Raw genomic sequence first — 12,519 nt, 5'->3', positions numbered from 1 at the left:
AATTATATTGCTTTCAGCACTGAGCCCCTTGTTCTATGTATGTTAGAGACTCAATACCTGTTAGTTAAATAAATAAAAATTGCATCACCAATCACAAAACCATTAAAAAGAATTTTACTGTGTCACAGCTGAAACCAATCATCTGGGATGATTTTGCCCCTCAACCTGAAGAAAATTATTTCATTAATTGGTTTACTGCAAGTCACACCCCACATTCTTTGCTCCTACCTCATTCTCCAATATTTCTTTACTGGAAAAGTGCTGAAAACACATTAAATGTTTAAAAAAACCTATGCTTTCATACAAAAATTTATGTAATAAAGAAGCAAAAGGGGTTTCTTCCAATGCTCCAATCCCACCACATCCAACTTTGCTAGTTTGGTGTGTTATCTTTTCATACTTTCTTTTTCTTTTCTTTTTTTAAAATTTATTTTATTGTGGTAAGAACAATGACATGAAATCTACCCTCTTAACAAAAATTTAAGTTTACAATACAGTATTGTTAACTCTAGGCACAATGTTGTCCAGGAGATTTCTAGAACTTATTTATCTTGCATAATTGAGACTTTATGTCACTTAATTAGCAACTCCCCATTTCCTCCTCTTCCCAGCCTATGGCAGCCACTGTTTTACTTTCTGATTCTATGAGTTTGATTATTTTAGGTACCTCATATAAATGGAACATACAGTCTTTGTCCTTCTGTAATTGGCTTATTTCATTTAGCATAATGTCCTCAAGCTCCATCCATGTTTTCTCATGTGGCAGGATTTCCATCTTTTTTAAAGGCTGAATAATATTCCATTTTGCATATAGACCACATTCTCTTTATCCGTTCATCCATCAGTGGACAATGGGTTGTCTCCACATCTTACCTATTGTGATAGCACTGCAATAAACATTGGAATGCTAATATCTCTTCGAGAGCCTGATTTCAATTCTTTTGGATAAATGCCCAGAAGTGGAATTGCTGGATTGTATAGCAGTTCTATTTTTAATTTTTTAAGCAATCTCCATACTTCTTCCATAGTGGTTGCACCATTTTGCATTCCCACCAGCAGTGTACAAGGTTCCAATCTCTCTATATCCTCTCCAACACTTGCCTTTTTTTTTGAGGAAGATTGGCCCTGAGCTAACATCTGTTGCCAATCTTCTTCTTTTTGCTTGAGGAAGATTGTCCCTCAGCTAACATCTGTGCCAATCTTCCTTCATTTTGTGTATGGGACACTGCCACAGTGTGGCTTGATGAGCGGTGCATAGGTCCACGTCCACAATCTGAACTCATGAACCCCAGCCTGTTGAAGTGGAGCATGTGCACTTAACCACTATGCACTGAGCTGGCCCCACAATTTTTTTCTTTTAGAACAGTCATCCTGACAGGTGTGAGGTGCTATCTCATTGTGGTTTTGATTTGCATTTCCCTGATAGTTAATGACGTTGAGCATCTTTTCATATACCTATTGGTCTCTTGTATGTCTTTTTAGAAAAATGTATATTCAAGTCGTTAGCCCATATTTTAATTGGGTTATTAGTCTTTTCCCCTATCGAGTTGTAAGTTTTCCTTATATATTTTGGAAATTAACCCTGTATTTGACATACGGCTTAAAAATGTTTTCTCCCATATCACTGGTTTCTTTTTCTCTCTGTTGGTTATTTCTTTAGCTGTGTGGAAGCTTTTTAGTTTGATGTAGTCCCACTTGTCTATTTTTGCTTTTCTTGCCTGTTCTTTTGGTGTCATCTCCATGAAATTCCATACTTTTTCTATGCCTTTATTTACACAGATACATTATCAACATCTATAGCATGACCTCATTTTTGTAGGAAAAATATGTATATAAGTAATCTAATTTTTATCATTTATAGTTAAGCTATTTTGGGGGGCAAAATGTATTTTCCCCTTAATAGTAGATAATGGATGTTATATCATGCCAGTGTATATAAATAGATCTGTTATCTTTAAAATAGCTTTATAGTAATAATAAGAGCTATTATTTTAAAGTATACATATAAGACCTCTTCATAATTTAAGATTGGGTATTTGATGCATGTGTCCCAAATTCTCTTGGTAGATTGTAATTAAAAAAAATATGTTTGATTGTGGGGGTGGCCCCATGGCTGAAAGGTTAAAGTTCCATGTGCTCTGCTTCGGCGGCCCGGGTTTGCAGGTTTGGATCCCGGGTGTAGACATACTCCACTCAACAGCCACGCTCTGGAGGCATCCCTCAAACAAAGTGGAGGAAGATTGGCACAGATGTTAGCTCAGGGGTAATCTTCCTCAAGAAAAAAAGAGAAGAATTGGCAGCAGATGTTAGCTCAGGGCAAATCTGTCTCACACACACACAAAAATGTATTTGATTATTTATTAACTTTCCTGTATGGAAGTCTTTAATTTTTAGTTATTTAAATGTATTAATCTTTTCCTTAGTGGTGTCTAAGCTCTGAAGCATGCTTTGAAAAGCCTTCCCTAAGTAGTCCATTTTAAATTTCTGCTATGTTACCAATTATTTCCTTCTATGATGTGCTTCATTCTTTGGACACAATAATTGGCCACATGTTTAACAAATAGGCTTCTTACTTGCTAAATAGATGTGGGGTATTCTAGAACAAAAACAAAATAATACACACAAAATAAAATACACACAAAAATAAAACAACATAAATAATAAGGTGAAAACAGCAATAGAAAGGGAAATAATAGCAGAATTTCATGATTAGAGTCGGGAAAATACATACATATATACAAATATAGGTATATATACACCCACACACATACATACACGTATGTGGAAGACACATTGGTAAAAGTTGTTAGGTAGAGATCCCGCTTTGTTGTTTTGTTTCCAGATGGCTACCCCGACGTGTCCTAAACCATTTGTTGGATAATCCATCTTTCCCACACTGATATGAAATGACAGACAAATTTTTAGAACCAGGCTTTCAAGCAAGATATTTTTCAAATAAGTTGCCATCTAGCCCACTGCTTTCCCCAATAAATAAACCCTCACTATATCACTTAGTTTCTTATTTTATTCATACTCCAACCCCAAATGTGTGTGGGTAATAGTTGTGACTATGGACCTCTTGGGGTACCCCTGCTGTCACCTCCTCAGGAGAAGACAGGCCAGAGAACAAGCAGTCTGAGTTGTTGATCTCAGAAATCATGTCTGGCAGTGCAGTGCCCTGAGGACTGGCATAATGTGTTTCAGGATGGCTCGTCCACACTATGAATTTCTTCATGCATGAATTAAGGCTAAGCAATATGTTCAGAGAGATGGTGGAGAAATCTGCATTCCCAATAGTGAGTGTAGCCAGTGATGTCAGATACTTGTCATGACATTACATCTCAAGGACAGCTGCCCAATTTTCTTCTGAAAGCTCTTGAGCAGTATTGATTTCATTGAGATAACTGGAAATTTTCATCCACTCACAAGACAACAATTGAGGTATAGTGTGTCGACAAAAGAGAATGACTGGGAGGGAGGGCACCAAGTTTCCTAGTCCTAACCTGATGCATGTAGTTAGCGGGTATTCAGGGGACCAACTCAATTTATTTGATTCTCAGTTTTCTTCTTCATCTATAGAAGGTAGTTAGAATATACAATGTCTTAGCTTCCAACTAGATAAAAGACCATGATTCTATAACAATATGGTTCCTGTATTTGTTCATTTAAACTTATTTGCAGATAAATCGAGCCCTCGTTGTGTGCAAAGAATTCTTTTAGTCGCCAGTGAATAAGATACGGTTATGGTGGTAAGGAATTTGTGAAAGGAGTTTATTTGGAAGAGAGAAGTAGAACAGTTTAGTGTGACTCAACTTAGAACAAGCTACTCTCCCCGTTCCAAACTGGAATACAGGCTCTGTGATGTACCATAATTCTATTCTAAGGCTGATTCTAATGATCCTGGTCAATGTTAAATGACTCCTCCAGGGTTTGTGTGGTAATAACACACTGAACGTAGGTGATAGTTCATAAATCCTTTTTGCAGTGAAGGTAGGTAGTGTTATTGTAGGTTTTTTTTTTTTTACAAGATCCTTACTTAAGACTAACTCCTGACAACATTTTGAATCTTAGCCTTAGTAGCTAGCCTAGAAGCAATCTAAACAATAGAGGTTTCATGATCCCAAACAGATGCTACCACTTCCTCTTTAAAATAGTATGACTCTTCGCTCTGGTTGTTTCTTTTTCTTAGCGTAAATTCTCATCCCAGTAATTCACAAATTCTATACAAAGGACATATGATTAAAACACTCAAACTTAATGCTTCAGAAGATGAGTTTTGACTAGGAGAAAGGAAGATGGAGGAAGAACCATTTCAGGCTAGGAATCTTCTTTTTACAAAAGTTCAAGATAAGAAAACGCCCAACATCCTGTTAGAGATGAGTGAGAAAGAAGGATTAGTTGAAAGCATTAAAGTAAGGAAGGAAGTAATGGAGCATCATGGGTAATGGAGACTGATGGAAGGTTGCCAAGCTGAGAGTGACAAGATAAAAGTAGAAATAAGGTATGATGAACTTAGTGGGAGGGTAGGACCTGAGGAAGAGCTTTTAAGCTCCCAATTTTTGGCACATATTGAGTGGAGGGTGGGCCATGACAAGAACTGACTCATGAGCATTTGGCATAGCAAATTTATAGGATTCAGCGCTAATCTCATTGGTCATTGTACACGGTCTCCATACTACACATTTATTTTTTCATAGGTCTAAAAATAATGTCTGCACATTGAATTTCTGTCCAGTAAGAACTGATAAGGCATTTAAGAAGGCCTAGCCTAAACCTTTTCAAAAAGTGAAAATAAGTCAGCAAAATTATGTCTATTCTAAAATATTATTCTTTCTATCCACTCCATAGTGTAATTGCCACTTGAGGCAACTTCCAACAAGAATTATAATTTAGGTGCTTTCTGTGATGACAGAAAGGTGAGTACCATGGTCTGCAGGGCAGTGCAATAAATATAATTCCAATAATCCACTGTACGTCTAAAGTCAGGGAATATTTCAATAGAATTGGTCTTATTTTATTGGGATGAATAAAATTAAAGGACACAATACCTGATAAAGGAGTAAAAAGCTTTTAGGCTCAGAAAAGGACCTAATGAGAGAAAGAATATATATGACAGTTTTTTTCCTTCAGTTTCTCAACTAAATTCCACTAGTGGACTTTTCCAAAAGATTTGGACCATACTTCCAGTCAGATGTTATTAGAGATCATCATAATTTGAGTCTCTGTACTGGCTTACACCAAATTATCCACCCTTCCAGCCTAAAACCACTGTGTCTAAATGGTTTCATGGTGCTGTTTATGTGTAATAACCAACTCTTAAAATGAGAAGTCTGTTAGGAGCAAGGGTCCTCACTTCCAGCATGTGGCTTGCACAGTGAGAGAGTCCTTAAAAGTCTCGGCATGATGATGAACCCAGCGTATAGGAGTTCCACATTAAGTCATAATTGGCTTTGTGGTGGGAGAGTACATGTCAGTTGGTGAAATCAGGCAGAGGAGAGTAAGAGTTTCTTGTATTAACAACACAGCAACTGATCGCCCGCTTATTACTCAAAACAGTAGAACTGTAGGGAGGACTTTTCTAGTCCCAGAATAGAGGCGTGACCTTGCCCTGATGTCTTTATATGAGAAAACATCTACAGCAGATTTGATGGAGAATCTCAGGGAAGAACTGACCTGTTTCATCTGCCTGGACTATTTCACCAACCCAGTGACCACTGAGTGTGGGCACAGCTTTTGTCTGATGTGTCTCCTGAAGAGCTGGGAGGAATATAACACTACTTTGTCTTGTCCTGAGTGCTGGAGGACGTTGGAGACCCCTCATTTCCAGCCCAATGAGCGTTTGGGGAGGCTGGCTGGCATTGGCAAGCAACTCAGATCCCAGGTGCTGCAGAGTGAGGACGAGCAAGGCAGCTATGGGAAGATGCTGGTGGCCGCCAAGGTGTTCTCTGATGAGAAGCAGGGTGTAAACGCTTTCTCAACCCATTGCCATGGAATAAACAGGGTCTATGTCTCGAGTGAGGCTGAGGAGCATCACAGAGTAAGATTGTTTGCTCAATATAAATCTCAGAACACAAATCAGTTTCCATCACTTAACTCCCATAGTATTCTCTCAGTCATGGGTGCTGATCTCTTGGCACCAGACCACAAACAGCGTGGACCCTACTCCATCCTTTGTTTTAGAGTCCCAGCTATCTTCTTGTTATTTGTCCTCAAGTCACCTTCGCAACCTGGTGCTCTGTTCATTTGCCACAGAGAGTTTGTTTCCATTGCAGGAGAAGCTCCAGGAAATCCTAACTCTTTTGCGTAAAAAGAAGAAGGAAACTCAGATTATATTAACGCATGAGAAGGAGAGAGTGATATTGTGTAAGGTCAGTATCTGTCTTACTTTCGCATCTTGTATATGATTCCGTGAGGAGGACTAAAGGGATGTGTAGTGAAATATTAGGGAAAAAAGACACAATTTTCCAGTCCCAGCCTTACCATTTGCAGCATCCTTGCTTTGGGCTGCCTACCTCTGCCTGTCCACCTGGGAATCTCAGGACTCAGCTTAATTCCTCCATCCCTGGGCCAGCTTATTTTTTCCCTTCTTGGTGCACCTAGACGACTCCCTGGCTACCTCTATTTTGGCTCCCATTATAATTATTTAAAATATAAGCTATATCTATAGACATATCACATAGGATGGAAATCAATAAAAGAAAGGGCATCTCTCAAATGCTTTGGGGGAAAAAAGAGAGGGCAAATAAAAAAGAAGAAAAGAGGGAGGGAAATAAAAGCAAATAGTAGTTTGAATTAGTACGCCTGAATGAATGCTCCAGGTTAGTCACAGATTTGAATTTGAGTTTCCAGCAGAGCAGAGAACTAAATGCTTAATTAGATATTTAAAAAATATGTGTGTATCTGAGTCTCTCAATAGGTTTTGAGGTCTTATAAGGAAGTGTTTGTGATGTTCATTTCTACTCCTAGTATGTGACCCAATGCCTAACTTCATTGAATAAATGTTTGTTGACTAAATGAACATACCATTTTTCATAAATTTTGCCCTTTACTTTTTATCATGGTACTGATCACCACCTATCATATATTTTTTTGCTGTTTATTTTTGTTTTTTCCCTCTAGAATGACAGCCTCCTGGGTATAGACATTGTGGTTGTCTTTACTATTGTATCTGTAACACACTTTCTAAAATACCAAACTGTCCACCCAACTGGTTAGTAGAATATGTTATGTGTCAGGTTTCAAGAATTGTCACAGTGGAACTCTAGGACTTTGTAAGCATTAAAAATTGACATAGGTGTTTCTGTTAATAACTTTATGATGTCATTTGTGTGTGTGTGTGTGATGGCAGGAAGAGACAAAGACCTGTAAACAGGTTGTTGTGTCGGAATATGTAAAAATGCACCAGTTCCTGAAGGAGGAAGAGCATCTGCAGCTCCAGTTACTGGAAAAGGAGGAAAGAGGGAACATGAAGAAACTGAGGGACAATGAGATCCAACTGACCCAGCAACTCAGAAGCCTAAGCAAAATGATCCAACGGATAGAGTCTGTGTGTCAGAACCCCATTATAGAATCTTTTGAGGTAAGAATATTGGGAAAATTAATGAAAAAAATCATATAGTAATCTATAATATTTCAATTCATATGAAATACATTTTTCTTTATTTACTTGAAAAACTAAGTTCTGGTCTGAAAATAGTTTTCCTAAAGAATTAATATTCTCTACAGTATAAGTAAAGTCTTGAAGGGGCAAAGAAAAAAATATAGAGGAATATCTACCTACCCCAACCAAGCATGATGATGACTCCAATTTCTTCTGTGCCTATTTCTCTACAACCTCCGCTCTGTCGAGTATTTTAATGACCTATGACAGTTAGGTAATTTGCCTGTCAAATAGCTAATAGGTGTTTAAATCCAGATGTTCTGCATACTGAGCGCATACTCCGCACCATCTTTGCTCTCCTGCTACTGGGTTCTCTGGACCTCCTTATACATAAGCTCTGTGGGCCAATTCCAGCTCAGATCTCTTTCCTGGACTGGCTGTGCAGAATGCTGCTATTTAATTTAGTGCCTTCCCAACAACCCACTCCAACCACACACAGATTTAGTCTCGGCTCTCCACTCTGCTTATCCCTGACTCCCCAAAGCATTGGATAATGAAGCCAATAATTTGGCTCCATTGTCAGCAACAGGTTCCTTTGACAAAGTGATGATATGAGAAAAAAAAAAGGACAAAGTAGTCTCTAGTCATTGGGAGACATCTCATGTTCACTAGAACTCACCCCTAGAAGAAGTGGGGGATTTTTTCTACCATACGCTCACGCATTCAAGGTGTTCTAGAGCCATGGGAAGTGGATTCTGTGAAATTTGCAAAGGACTGTATCCATGATGGAGTCAGTCTTTGCTAGTGATCAAAGTGCACAAATACTAACCTTCTTTCTTTTATACCCTTAGGATGTGAGGGGCACACTGGAAAGGTAGGTTTCCATTCTGTGTTCACTTATATAAGATACAGGGATGTGATGCTGATGAAATAGGTTATCAGAGTGGGGATGAGAGTGTCCATGCCATTGGGACAAAATGAGCTGGACTCTCAAATTGGAGCAGGTCATGGGGTCTGTGAGGAGGACATAGAGTGACTGTCTCTGCTCTCTTGTAGGAGTGAGCCACTCTTGCTTCAGTGTCCAGAGGCCACCATCACAGAGCTGAGTCTGTGCCGCATCACTGGAATGAGGGAGATGCTAAGAAAATTCAGCAGTAAGTCCACCTGATTTGTTGCCTGATTTCCAGACTTAACTTCAGTATATATTAAGGGATGCAAAACTGAGCCTTTAGGCAGCTTCTTCTAACATAGAATATTCACCATCTGCGTGCCAGGTGCTCAGTGAAGGCATCTTAAGCCAGTACTAAACACCAGGGAAGGCTAGGGCCACAGATCATCTCTGTGCTCGACTGATGTTTGATCTGGCTTTGCTGTCTGTCTAGGGAGTCCTGGTCCCTCCTTTGTTTTTACTGTTCTATTCGGTCCATCCTATCCCCTTGCACATACACACACATGCACACACACACATCTCCTCAGAGGTTTCTGCATTTCTACCTCTGTTCTTATTAGGATAAAAGCTGACTTAAACTCTTAAGTCCCAAGGAGGGAACATTCAAAGGACTATCCTTTTAGAATGCCCCAGATATTTAGGCCGGCTAACACCAAGAGTGATCAGTTTTAGTTTTCAACTTTCAACTTGTACACAATCTGACCTTCAGAGGAAGGGTAAATGGGCATTGGACTCAGCAGATACTTGATCAGTGCCTACCGTGTGCCTGGCACTGTGCTACTGAGCTCTGAGCTGACTTACAATGATTCATGAGACAGACTTGCCTTTGCTTTTGTAGAACTTTCAGTAAAATTGAAGAGACAGACAGTAATCACACAGATAATTAGTTATGATTGAGATTTGGTCTACAAGTGAAAGTATGAAATCGTATTATAGGGGCACATAATCTTGTCTGGAGAGTCAGCGAAAGTTGGAGGCCTCTTCTGTGACTTTCTCTCAGGAGGATGGGAGAGGAGGCGCCTCACTGGTTGACAGTGCGCTTCATCAAATGGTCACTGGTGCTTCCACCAATTCATATGATGCTGCAGTTAGCATGACATAATAGAAAATGCTGACTAGGAATTGCTGTTCAAACACTCAGTCACTTTGTCATCTTGGTCCAGTTACCTAATCTATGAACCTCAGTTTTCTCTTTTATAAAAATGGAAAAAAATTAATAATGTTTGCCATGATTGAATGAGATAATGTACAGAAATGCTTGGCACCCAAGTAGGAATTGAATAAATGATTAACTGTGTATATTTCTCTCCCACCCAAACTGAAGAACCAGAATCAATCTTGGTGAAAGTGAATACAAATGACAAAAGTGTACGCTCAGGTGGATAAATAGCTCTGAGTCTTAAAACTGTCTTGTAAAGAGAAGAACTTCCATTCCATTTTCAGAGATTCCTCTCTCGCTCCCAGGCAGGCTAAATATCACTCTCCACATGACTCTTTTATGTTTCCTTTTAGAGGTTCCATGTTTTGTGAAACAGTGAAAGAAGAGCTCAGAACAAAACAAAAATCCCCACCTACTCCCCTAAATTATATTTTTAACAATAGGACTGAATACTAAGAACTTAATTTAAGTTCCACATATACAGGAGGGTTTTCAAGAATGCAAATGAAGATTCATTCTTTTCTTCTCTTGCAGCAGATATAACTCTGGATCCAGACACAGCCAATGCCTATCTTGTCCTATCTGAAGATCTGAAAAGTGTGAGACATGGAGGAACCCGACAGCTGTTACCCGACAACCCGGAAAGATTTGACAAGTCTGCAACTGTGTTGGGGGCTCAGATCTTCACATGTGGGAGACATTATTGGGAGGTGGAAGTGGGAAACAAGACTGAATGGGAAGTGGGCATCTGCAAGGACTCAGTGAGCAGAAAAGGCAATCTCCCAAAGCCAGCTGGCGACCTCTTCTCACTTATAGGCTTAAAAATTGGAGATGATTATAGTCTTTGGGTCTCATCACCTTTAAAAGGTCAACATATCAGAGAGCCTGTGCACAAAATTGGTGTTTTCTTGGACTATGAATCTGGACATATAGCATTCTACAATGTGATGGACGAATCCCTCATCTACAGCTTCCCTTCAGCCTCTTTCCAAGAGGCTCTCAGGCCTATCTTTTCCCCTTGCCTCCCAAATGAAGGGACGAACACAGGCCCTCTTACCATCTGCTCACTGAATAGCCATGTCTGAGGGAGATGTCCCCAAGCCTTCACTGAGGATGAGGTCTGAGACCAACAGATGACTATTAATTAAGATGATTAATGCATTGACAGTATTAACATCAGGTGATCTGAAAAAAAAGCACCCCCCAAAGAGTTTCCATTAACTTGAGCCAGCAATCAACAGCCATATTGAACAATCAACTTCTAACACCCAGAGGAGAAAGCTGATCATATTCTCTGTCTTCAACCAAATTTATTATCTAGATTGCCCCATGTATGTGCTGGTCACTAAAAACATAGTGATAGGACCAGCCCCTGTTATCCTGAAACCCACTGTTATAAGCCAGTTTTATAAATATATGTCATTTTTTCAAGTGTATTTATTTATTCGTCTCTAGAAAACTCTACTGTCTGAATGTGTTTGTCCTCTGTGCAGAGCTCTGCACACTGGGGCCATCCGAACTCCTTCAGGGGGCTGGAGGCAAGGGGTTCTCCCTTCCAGGGTTGGTGAGAGGGACTCATGACTCAGTCGTCTCTGAAAAGTCACTTTTCTCCCCATCCCATGGGGTCTGGAGTATTTGTACTCAGGAAGGCTTATGTGTTTGGAACACTGAAAAAATACGTGTAAATGTCATCGTATCATTCATGTTACCATAACCATGAGAGGCTGTAACCTTCTGTTGTTTGTTACTATGTTCAAAGATGACAGAGCAAAATCTCTATTCAATAAATGTATCAAGGCTGGGGGTGCCAAGTGACTTTGACTTTTTTTTTTGAGGAAGCTTAGCCCTGAGCTAACATCTGCCGCCAATCCTCCTCTTTTTGCTGAGGAAGACTGGCCCTGAGCTCACACCCATGCCATCTTCTTCTACTTTGTATGTGGGAGGCCTGCCACAGCATGGCTTGCCAAGTGGTGCATAGGTCTGCACACGGGATCCAAACCGGCGAACCCTGGGCCACCGAAGCAGAACATGTGAACTTAACTGTTACACCACAAGGCTGGCCGCATTGATTGACTTTCATATAAGATTATTTTCTGGGCTTTTGCTATTTGCCATGAGCAGAAGGCTTTCAGTCCCTGACAGTCCAAATCAAGTCCACTCTCCTCTCAGCATGCCAGGGTTTGTGGAGAAGGGCGTGGTGTCTGAGTGGACCGTCTTTTGTCTGGTCTTGGATGACCTTCTGTTGGAGGTCTGCACTCCTGCTCCTCATTCTTGTGCTCTGTCCCTGAAGGATTTTTTAAATTTTATTGTCTTCCTTCTTGCTCACATTGCGGAATGTCACCAGTCACAGAGGTTAGTTCCTTCCCTCCTCTTCCCACTCAGATAAGTCAGTATTAGGGTTTTCAGTCTCAGACAAGAAAACTCATAGGATTTAACCCATCCATGATGACACAATCATTAAGAAAAAGTTTATCATAGATTTTTGTTTGTAAATTAGAGACTGAGTTTGGGGGAAATTGACAATTTAACCTGTTAATCAGCACAGAAAACCATAGAAGGAGATCAGTAAGTAATTGGGTTTATTTTAGGGTCGGTGTTCACCCTTCTCTTTAATCTAGACCTCTTTTGTCTTTCGCCCTTATACATTTTAATCTTGTGCCCTCAAAGGCAAGGGAGCAGATAGGAAGTAGACTTTGGATCCCAGATAATGCCCCCTTCTGTTCTTTGTGCTCCCTATTTGTATTTTCACCCTGCCATCATGTACACTTAGAATCAAAAAACTGTAGAGGAGGAGAACCAATCTCGTTCTCT

At 39.9% G+C, this 12,519-nt stretch overlaps 1 protein-coding gene across 1 annotated transcript; it reads left to right on the top strand.

Moving 5' to 3' along the window:
- The first annotated feature begins 5,611 nt into the window (after window positions 1-5,611).
- Window positions 5,612-10,793, top strand: TRIML1 (tripartite motif family like 1). Its single transcript, XM_014836600.3, has 6 exons — window positions 5,612-6,037; window positions 6,273-6,368; window positions 7,349-7,579; window positions 8,452-8,474; window positions 8,657-8,754; window positions 10,243-10,793. The coding sequence occupies exons 1-6, from the start codon at window positions 5,612-5,614 to the stop codon at window positions 10,791-10,793; spliced, it is 1,425 nt and encodes a 474-aa protein (XP_014692086.1).
- The last annotated feature ends 1,726 nt before the right edge of the window (window positions 10,794-12,519 follow it).

The sequence above is a fragment of the Equus asinus genome, chromosome 27, assembly GCF_041296235.1.
Source record: "Equus asinus isolate D_3611 breed Donkey chromosome 27, EquAss-T2T_v2, whole genome shotgun sequence".
NCBI lineage: Eukaryota > Metazoa > Chordata > Mammalia > Perissodactyla > Equidae > Equus > Equus asinus.
Note: the sequence above shows the minus strand (reverse complement) of the source record. Positions and strands in the feature narration are given on the sequence as shown.